At 44.3% G+C, this 9,749-nt stretch overlaps 1 protein-coding gene across 2 annotated transcripts; it reads right to left on the bottom strand.

Annotated features, from left to right (window-relative positions):
• Window positions 1-721: 721 nt before the first annotated feature.
• LOC101773144 (probable protein phosphatase 2C 15) lies at window positions 722-5,390 on the bottom strand. Of its 2 annotated transcripts, XM_004952652.3 has the most exons (9): window positions 4,893-5,389; window positions 4,278-4,449; window positions 3,767-3,917; window positions 3,619-3,682; window positions 2,929-3,036; window positions 2,088-2,213; window positions 1,769-2,007; window positions 1,439-1,641; window positions 722-1,345 (listed from the first exon to the last, which is right to left on the bottom strand). In XM_004952652.3, exons 1-9 carry the CDS (start codon window positions 5,139-5,141, stop codon window positions 1,314-1,316), a joined length of 1,344 nt encoding a protein of 447 aa, XP_004952709.1. In that variant the 5' UTR covers window positions 5,142-5,389; the 3' UTR covers window positions 722-1,313. The 2 variants fall into 2 exon arrangements, with proteins under 2 accessions (XP_004952709.1, XP_022681731.1); XM_022825996.1 differs by lacking the exon at window positions 2,929-3,036 and having other exon boundaries at window positions 4,893-5,390.
• Between the last annotated feature and the right edge of the window lie 4,359 nt (window positions 5,391-9,749).

The following is a 9,749-nucleotide window of genomic DNA, read 5'->3' on the forward strand; positions in this document are numbered from 1 at the left end:
TTTTTATTAATAAAGGCCACTGAAACTAATTTGATGGGTATTAGGCATCTCTAATATTGTAGTCAATTATTTGCTAAAAATATAGATTGATGAAATAGGATTGACATTATTATTTTATTATGGAAACTACTTTTAAACTTGCTCCATTGAAAAAATATAAGGTGTTTAAGTTTAGCTAAGCCAAACTCTCTATTTTTGATCAAGTTTATAAGAAAACATAATATGAAATATGTCTCAATAGCATATTTATTTGGTATAAGTTAACATATTTTCATTTGAGGTAACTCCATTTTTGCAACTATTACTAGTCAAAATATAATATTGGAGACAATGTTCATGTCTTAATGGACTTACATTTGTTAAAAGGAGAAATACGAAAGATCAAATGATTGTTTTTCCACCCTTCATTTATTTGTGAGAGTAGCAGATAAAGAAAAAATATAAAAAAAAGTGCATGTAAGTTATATGATGACTTGAATTTAGATAATGTTTAAGAAAGGTATTGAATTGAAATCGGAGGGAGCATATACACATTCTTTGAAAATTAAAATACGGACCCCTCGTATAGCATAGGGCAATTCCAATGAGTGAAGTAGCATAGGGCAACTTCTTTGTTACAACACACAGATTCCAAGACCCCTCGAATAAGAGGGGCAACAAAGGATTTCCCCAAAAAAAATAATAAAAAAGAACGTATGCCAATCAATAAAGCCACAAGGCAGAAGAAGAAACAGATCCGTCTTTGTTAGCAAGATTCTCATTCTGTACATTGTACATGACAACCAAAATGTCTTGCTGATGAATCACAGCAGTTTCAAATGATTTCTTTAGATGCTAATTACATTGGTGTCAGCAAAGGATGGACCTCAACAGGGAACGATAAATACTCGACCCTAAATTAAGGCCAGGGGCGAAAAATCGATGTTCTCACCTAAGTCCTATTTCAGAATCACAATGCTGTAGCTATTCGTCAGAGCTCTATACGATAAGTGATTTGCATTGCAGCAATTGACCTTAAAATAGGCATGCCACACCATTCTGTCACCTTCAACCTGTATGTGCCATCAAGGTCAAAGGGAGAGTAAAGCTGCCTACACTCCTGGGCAAGAACCTTGCTGTAAGAGAAAGCATGCTTCTCAATTGCTGCAGCCACCTCCACAAATGGCAATTCAATACTTCACTCTAGTTCTAGATCAGAACTCCCAGACATTCCATGTGATCAAGGAAGTGCCACAACAGAAGAATATGCTGCAAAATCGGTGGCGCCGGGGCGTTGTTGGTCAGTAGTTACCTGATCAATCTACACATGACAACTATTCACCTGACCCACTGTTTCTTGATGAATCTGCAGAATATTAATGAGGGTAACTAGCATAAGAAAAGGCAGAATGATGCTTCAGAAATAATGAAGTGAAAATAACAGATCTCCAAATACGACCTCGCGAACGATGCTTTCCCTCCATTGCTTCTTTCTTTTCCTGACAGCTCTGGCAAAGGAATGGACCATCCCAGCGACGCAAGCTGCCAGGTTGTGATGAATCTTCATGTACAGATATCCCTTGGTTTGGCTTCAACTCTACTTGACAAATGGCACATATGAAGAGCTTGAACATATTTCGAACAGGATATTCAGAATCAAGCCTGCATTCCACAATGACAAAAATGCAAAATCATAGTTACAGCTCATGTTGCAAAAGTTTGAAAAAGAACAACTAGTGCCCATGAAATTGTACAAGCTTTAGTTATCGTGGTAAATTAGGGAACTAACCGTCTAGAAAGAAGCGCACATCCATCCTCAAACATTTCCTCCACAATATCTGGATCCATATATTCTCTATCCGCATGGGACGATGAGTCGGACGATTTTTTCTTGCAGAACATATTTTTGAAGACGCCAATTCCTTGTTGCTTTTTAGGAAGGGGCATGGAGGAGCTGTTTTTTTCTGCTACTATATCAACGACAATACAGGTGGTATCATCCCGCAGTCCTTTTGAATGAACAGCTGTCTGCAAAACGTTTCAAATGTGTAAAGAAGAGTATCAAGTAAGAGTTAGGGTATACATAGAGAGGGAGTATGGGGTGCTACTTTAACAATTTGTTCAGCTGCAGGCTCTGGAGGAAGTTCACGTGAACAGTTAAAAGCTGCTTCTGGAGACAAGGCATCCCAAACACCATCGCTTGCAATAATAAGTCGGCCTCCCGCAGTAGATAGCTACACATATTAGGTGGAAGATTAAAGTTTGAACATGGATTATATTCATATAATGCTGAATAATAACTGATGTCAAATCACCCAACTGGTTACGATTCTCTCAAAAAGGACAGATCGAAAAGGAGCCAGTTTATGCAAGTGGTGTAGGTTACTAGGTTCACAAGAGAAACAATGGAAACAACACATACTCCTTCCATCCCAAAAAACATGTCATCCAAGGAATTTTAGGACAGATTAACAAGGAGGTAAAATGACCTCGATTGCCCCAATTTATTAGCCATATTTGGTGCTAATTGACTGCTGCATGCCCACATGCACATGCACACATACCAAATTGAGTATAACGACTTGTTTTTTGGGACAAATTTTGAATCGCAGAATGACATGATTTTTGGGACGGAGCGAGTACGCATTTTCTTCATGCTGTGCACGTTGTTGCGACTAGAGCTAGCATATATGTGCAGTTAGTACAAGACAGATTTGTGGCTATGTGGAAAAATATAGTTATTGTAAGAAAACAAAAGTTTTAACAAATGCAAAATATGAAATCAGTCATATGATCGATTATCATATGAAACCAAGGCAAGAGACCTGGAGAAATTATAACTTTGTTACCAATACAGGATTTACAGAAGAAAGGAGAAGACATAAGAATCAAAGCAAATGCAGTAGATTTCCTGTGAAGCTGATGTAAAGAATTATACAAGACGTATACCTTTACTTGCTTCACGAGAGGAACTGGGACAATAAATTGGCCAACATCTTGATCTCCAATTGACCTAGATAAGCACAAACCTCCAGGCCAACACCTAAGGGGGCCAATCTGGAGGCAAGCAAAATAAATATGGGTCAAGCAGGTGGAAAGGAAAAACTACAAAGGCACTTAACCAAAATCGTGGCCTTCTTGTGCTGTTAACCTTTGTCCTATCCTACCACCTGAAGGGGGCCACTCTACCAAATTTCCCTCTTCCCACTCTCTACCCTTTGCACTGCCACCCTTCCCACCACCCACATGGCATACTCACTTGCACCCCTGACACTCCTACAATGAATGGTGAATGCAATGCTCGGTATAGTATGTCTTGCAACTGTATAACAGTATAAGACACTGAGGTGTATTAAATATAATAACCGAGGTTTTGACATCGGCCATTGAGCAGCCATGGTAGCAAACACTTAAGATTGACAAAAAAAAGGCAAGCATAAAACATGCACATGCAACTAGAATACCACCTAAATTAGTTGCTGATTTAATTTTAGAACAGCATCAAGCACAGCCAAACATTAAGTGATGTAATTAGAACCTGCATACATATTAAATATGCAATGAATTTAAGAAATGTCATCAACATAATCAAGCCTTGGCGCCAGCTTACAAGGAAAAAAAAGGGGGCAAAGTTCAAACCTCGGCACCACCAACAACATTTAGCCTTCCAACATCACCTCCAGATTCAGTTACACGGTCAACCCTGCACATCAAAATTAAGTTATAGGAGCAAGGCGACTGCGATTTGAAAGGGGAAGGGACATGTTTTAGGAGAAAACAATCTTACTCCTCTTTACTTGCATCAAATCGATGGTCAGAAGATAAATGGTAAATTGAGCCTTCAGCTTCTAGTACACAACGGGAGTCGCCAACTGATGCGACGGTAATGACCAATCCATCTATTATGACAAATGTCACAGTTGTCCCTGAAGAACGTGCTGTAACAGGCAACAAAATAGGCATACTCAGGCTCAGCTAGCAAGCATAAACATCAAATATGATGAAATGAATAAACATGTTGTGGTTACAGGGATCCATTGTAAAACATATGGAAGTATAATCTACTAGTAGGATATATAAACTCCTGTTGGTGTTAGTAAGACCTATCCCAATACGTTATGTTGTATACGTGTGACACTAGTGACAATAGCTATGTCATAATAACATCCAAAATTATGGTTCGCATATCAATCCTCTTTATGGTGTCCACAAGATAACAGACAAGCAAAAGAACTACACAAGTTCATCCGTACAAAACAAAGATCAATCGATGCTGCTTCAGTTGTTGCATCACGCACCTTTTGTCTGGAAATCCTTATCGGTTTTGACGAATGCAGCAACCAGCGCTCTCGGGAGCGCAGCAAGCCAGTCTTCCCTGTTGAGATCAGCAGGGACCGCGCTCAAGATGTTGTTCAATAGATTCTCCTTTGTGTAAATCGCGGCTCCGTTCCCATTATGCCCATCAAACAGCTGCAACCAGATGACCGAGGCACCACTTAGTGCTAGAAGCTAAAGCACTCATTTTCCATATGAGCACTTTTAATTGGCAACTTTTGTCTACCACATAGCACCCTCGCTTTCAATAGAACGTCGTGGCAGAACTGATGGCATTTATATATCACGACGATAAACCGTAAAGAATCACCGCGCGATCTCCCCCATAAGAACAACAGGGGAAATACGCTCCAAAATGAGAAGAGCTATGATTTCCTACCAAATGAAAATCCGATCACGAAATTCGCCCTCGGACTCATCGTATTTGGCGCACCCAAGCCGATCACGCATTCGCCACCCCGCCTAGATGCCCATCCAGGGCGCCGATCCGCGTGACGCCAGATCGGGGGTAGGGGAGCGATCGCGACGGGGAGAGGGGAGCGGGAACAGGAGTTGGGAGGGAGGACGGGAGAGCTTACGCCGAAGGCGGAGAAGGAGGAGGACGGGACGCCGGGGAGGCGCTCGCAGTCGGGCTTGAGGAAGGTGAAGTCCTCGCCCTTCTTGGCCTGGCTGAAGAGCCCCGAATGCAGCTCCGGGCGCTCCGACGCGGTGCGCTCGCTGGCGACCTCCCGCCTCAGCAGCACGGCCAGCGGGACCGCGGCGCCTCCCCCCGCGCTGCTGCCGCCTGCGGAGCTCCCGCCGCCCACGGACCCCGACCGCGACGACATCTCCCGCGCCGCCGCGCCAGGCCGCCGCTGCAACCACCGCCGCGCGGCGCCGAATCCGGTGTGCAGGAGAGCGAGGCGGGCGGTCCCTGTGAGTCCTCCTCCCTCCCCCTTTTGGTGCGGTGGCTTTTTTTGGGAGGGGACGCGAGGAGAGGGAAAGGGAGGAGGGGTCGTCGTGGTGGTGGTGGTGGTGGTGGTGTGAGGAAGAGGGAGGAGAGCGAGCGCGAGGAGGGAGGGTGGGTCACATGGGAGGAGGGGAAGAGAATGGAGAGGAGTAGAGGACGCGGAAATCCAGCCCGCCACGCGCATTGCACAATTTCGGCAAAGGTAGGCAAAACGAGAGGGGCCCTCCGGTTTTTTGTCCTTGAACGGCTCAGAGTACAAAGTACAAACTGGACTATCCCTGCGCTGTTGCATTTGCACGCGGCGGTGTTTGGATACCCTGCTGAACTTTAGCACGTATCACATCAGATGTTTGATACTAATTAGGAGTATTAAATATAGTCTAATTATAAAATTAATTGCACAGATGGAGTTTAATTCGCGAGACGAATCTATTAAACCTAATTAGTCCATGATTTGACAATGTGGTGCTACAGTAACCATTTGCTAATGATGGATTAATTAGTCTTAATAGATTCATCTCGCGAATTAGACTCCATCTGTGTAATTAGTTTTGTAATTAGCTCAAATTTAGTCCTCCTAATTAGCATTCGAATATCCGATGTGACCCTGCTAAAGTTTAGCACCTCGTATCCAAACAACCCTACTTTCGCATGCATGTGCACGCTTTAGGACTTGGGGAATACTTCTTCACTCCACAAATTCGAATCCCTCCGGTCATGGCCACGCGTTTTTTACCATTCCTGATCTTCCTCATAATGTTCTTCCACCTCCTAGTCTTTGGTGTGTGCTCCTCTCCTTTGCACACCTCTTTTATATCTAATGCTCCGTTGCTAGCAGATTTCCTCTCACCCTGCTGACAACTTTGAGTTTCGTCACCAAAGAACCACATGCCGCCACCATCTCTATTTCTTCTCGGTTGCCCTACCCAAATCACCTTCTAGTTACAAAATAAAAAGAAATCCCTCAATCCTGAAGATCTAACTCTACGCGTGCAAGAACTTGACACCAATTTAAAGATGAAAAGTTTTAATCAACTCAAAATGGAAAGAAGGGTAACATAACAGGTGATGTATCCACGATTGAGGACATTGGCGAAGCATAAGTGTGTCTATAAAGACATGACATCAATTGTCTATTTATCTAAAAGTGGCAAATCATAAAGAATTTTTTTTATGATATTGAGAAAGAGAAGTGTTCATGAGGAGTTAAAAAAGTTAGATCTCTGGACTTAGAAACTGTAATGGTTTGTAAGAGTGGTCCTTTAGTTTATCTCCAAATCACATGAAATGTGTCACGAATGGCGGTTATCTACACGTCTTAACGAGTGTAGTAGATGATGCTCCAATAGGGGCCGAGTTATGTTGGTGGAACATTAAGGTTATCTTCTTGAATGTTAAATTAGCTCGTCTACAAGGATTTGATAATCATTGCTGAAAGGTCTATTTTAGATAAATATAAAAAAAGTATCTGAATTCTTCCTTATAAAGGATACTACTTTAGATGACAAATGACTTTATTGAGTACATATTTTCTCTATTCGTGTAGCCAGGGAAACAATAAGGTTGTAACCCATTAGAAAAACAACAAAGCTATATCTCAATCTTAGCAAATTTTTGATCTTGGAGCTATGATATCAATGCATAGCAATGGCTATAAATAGTTCTAAACGTAGGAGTAGAACAATTGCTAATATTGGCACTCTAAAAGTTGGCTAACTTGAGAATATATATGCTAGTTGTATTCCCTCCCCACCATGTAGGAGTAGAACAATTGCTAATATCGGCACTCTAAAAGTTTGCTAACTAGCCTAACCTGATAATGTTGGATGAGAAGCCTAAGGAAGCGACATTTTGATCCTCACATGTGCGATACTCACTCCAGTTAAAAAAGTGACATTTTGCACACCTACACGTTATGCAAAATATTGCGCATTTTCTTCTTATCAAATACTTATAAAAACATGGAAAATATGTTTGTACGAAGAAACTCACTCATAAATATGCAAACTCAACACATAAAAGGTAACTTTTAAACAAAGATTGAAATGGTTGAGTTCAGGAAAATAATTACATCACTTTATTTGTTGTGGAAGAGGGCATAAGAGTTTATTTCAAACCCAGGCACAACCTTCATCGGTGGTGTCATGCAACTTTAAACTTTCGACGGCTTGATTCAATTTTTGTTCCTAATTGACAACAGTTTTCTCCCATGACTTTGATCCTTTCCTACGACGGTATCATTGGATGAACGCCATGGCCAGCCGTTAGAGATGCTACGAAACCCGTTCACTCACTTATATCGGTGTAATGGAAATAGGAACCTCATTGTGCTTGGGATGTGAGTGTGGCCAAAGGCGGGGGAGGCTGACCCTGATCTGAAACCAGGGTTGCAACATGTGGCACATGGAAAAAATGGCAGCATAGGATCCGAACAACAGAGGCCCAAAGGTCTCGATCTCGGATCATGACACTTACGACACTTGTCGCGCGTGGTTCCTTGACGGGGCCACGATGACCGGCGGAGGATAAGCTTGCATGCAGAAACGACCAACTCCGGCCACGGCCAGGGCCCACCGGCCCAGGGAGGGAGCAGGCGCGCCATGCAAGTCGTCAGCTGGCAAGAAAAGAAGCCCTGGCTCCCTGCCGTGGTCTTGCCGTCAGGGCTTTGGACTTTCAAGGGAGCGCTCCAGCTGGTCGTCGCAGGGCAGTAGCTACCAGCTGGCTGCTGACACAGACGCACAGTGTGAGTCGCCAAGTTCTTTGTCAGATGCCACTGCAGCTGGGACCCGCGCGCCGTCCGTCCTCGTCTGATTTCCCCGTGAATCTCGCCGCGAATGGGAAAATCGACAGGCCAAAAAATCCATTGTTACCTGGACGGCATCCGGGGAGTTTCAGAGAAGGGATTGTGCCAAATCCATGACCAAGAGGACGGGCGTGCCCTTCTTTCTTCAGTTAACGACTTAACATTAACACAAGGTGAGCACGCATTCGCACATCCACGTCTAACCCACACAAAGTACATCTATTGGTCTATATCAGTGAATCTGAAAAGAAAAAGGTGGTTAAATACGGTGCTAGGGCCCGGACGTCTGATAGGAAATTTTCTATCGGACGCTCCGACGAAACATTAAAAATTATCTAGTTCAAGATTAGCGGTTACAGTTTGCAACATGAAAGAGTAAAAATGATTACGTCGTTCGATTTTGGGATAGAAAATTACCACTGCAACATGAACGCTATGTTTCATGCAATATTCAATTTGTAACATGAACACTATATTTCATGCAATATTCGATTTGTAACATGAACACTATATTTCATGCAACATTCAATTTGTAAATGTAGAAACAATAGTTGCAACCTTCTATTTTATTTCTATTTTATTTTAAGATTCAGATGTGCCGAGCCCATGGGCCATGGCCCAGAACCTGTCTGCCTTAGCATTCAATAGTACACCCTTTCTCTGGAGTCTGGCTGGACCGTCGTCTGCTGGAATCTCTCGCTGCTGAGTAGCCCAGCCAGAACTGTCTGCCTTCCTCTTGCACCACCTTGCATGACACCAACGTCCATCCTCTCTGCTTAGCCCATGGACGACCTAGGGTGTGATCGGTTTGCGCTAACTTTGGTGTCGATGACCCATGTTCAAGCTAGCCAAGCCAAAGTTTTGGCTTTTTTGACCGCTTCGGCTAAGAGATAGCAAATTTGTTAGCAAAATGAGCATTTCACTAGAAATGGAACATTCGGGGTGATAAGCTTTCTTTTTCCATGGGCAAAATAGGTGACTCACATGTTATAAAAAAAAAAGTCGATGGCACATTGGAGACGAGGTCTAAAAGAATCTAGCGGCTAACATGAATGGAATACTCTAAGGTTTAGATGATATAATCGAAGGACTTCTTCTAGAAGAGATCAAGGATATCCACATCCACGGACCACGGGGCCAGCGATCGGTTGAAAGTTCGTCAGCAACGTCCTCACGTAGGTCAGCATCGCCGCCGACATACAGTACAGTGCCCTGCTCCGAGTCCACCAGCACGGTGCACGTGCCCCTGCTCGTCGTCCACGTCAGCTCACTGCACCGGCTCCAGGCGAAACCCCCTGCCACGCCAAGCCAAGATCCCAGCCGGCCATCTAGAAGCTGGGGCCTGGGGGATCACAAGCCGCGCACGACACCCTGCCCAACCACACAGGCGGCATTGCGGCGTCCGGGACACGGCGATCCCAAGACAACCACCACACGTCCCATTACTACTAGTATTCTCCCGCTCGGCGGCGCGTCCACCCACCCACCCACCCAGTTCTCGCTCCACACTTCTCACACCGACAGCGCCAGTGGCCAGCCATGGCGTCGTTGAACCCGGCGTTCCCCGTCCCCGCCCCGGCCGACCCGGCCGACGAGGTCGTCCGCGAGTTCTGCCCGCTGCTCCGGATATACAAGAGCGGCCGCGTTAAGCGCCCGTTCGTGCCGTCGCCGGTCGGGCCCGGC

This window comes from Setaria italica, chromosome I (genome assembly GCF_000263155.2).
Source record: "Setaria italica strain Yugu1 chromosome I, Setaria_italica_v2.0, whole genome shotgun sequence".
Classification (NCBI taxonomy): Eukaryota; Viridiplantae; Streptophyta; class Magnoliopsida; order Poales; family Poaceae; genus Setaria; species Setaria italica.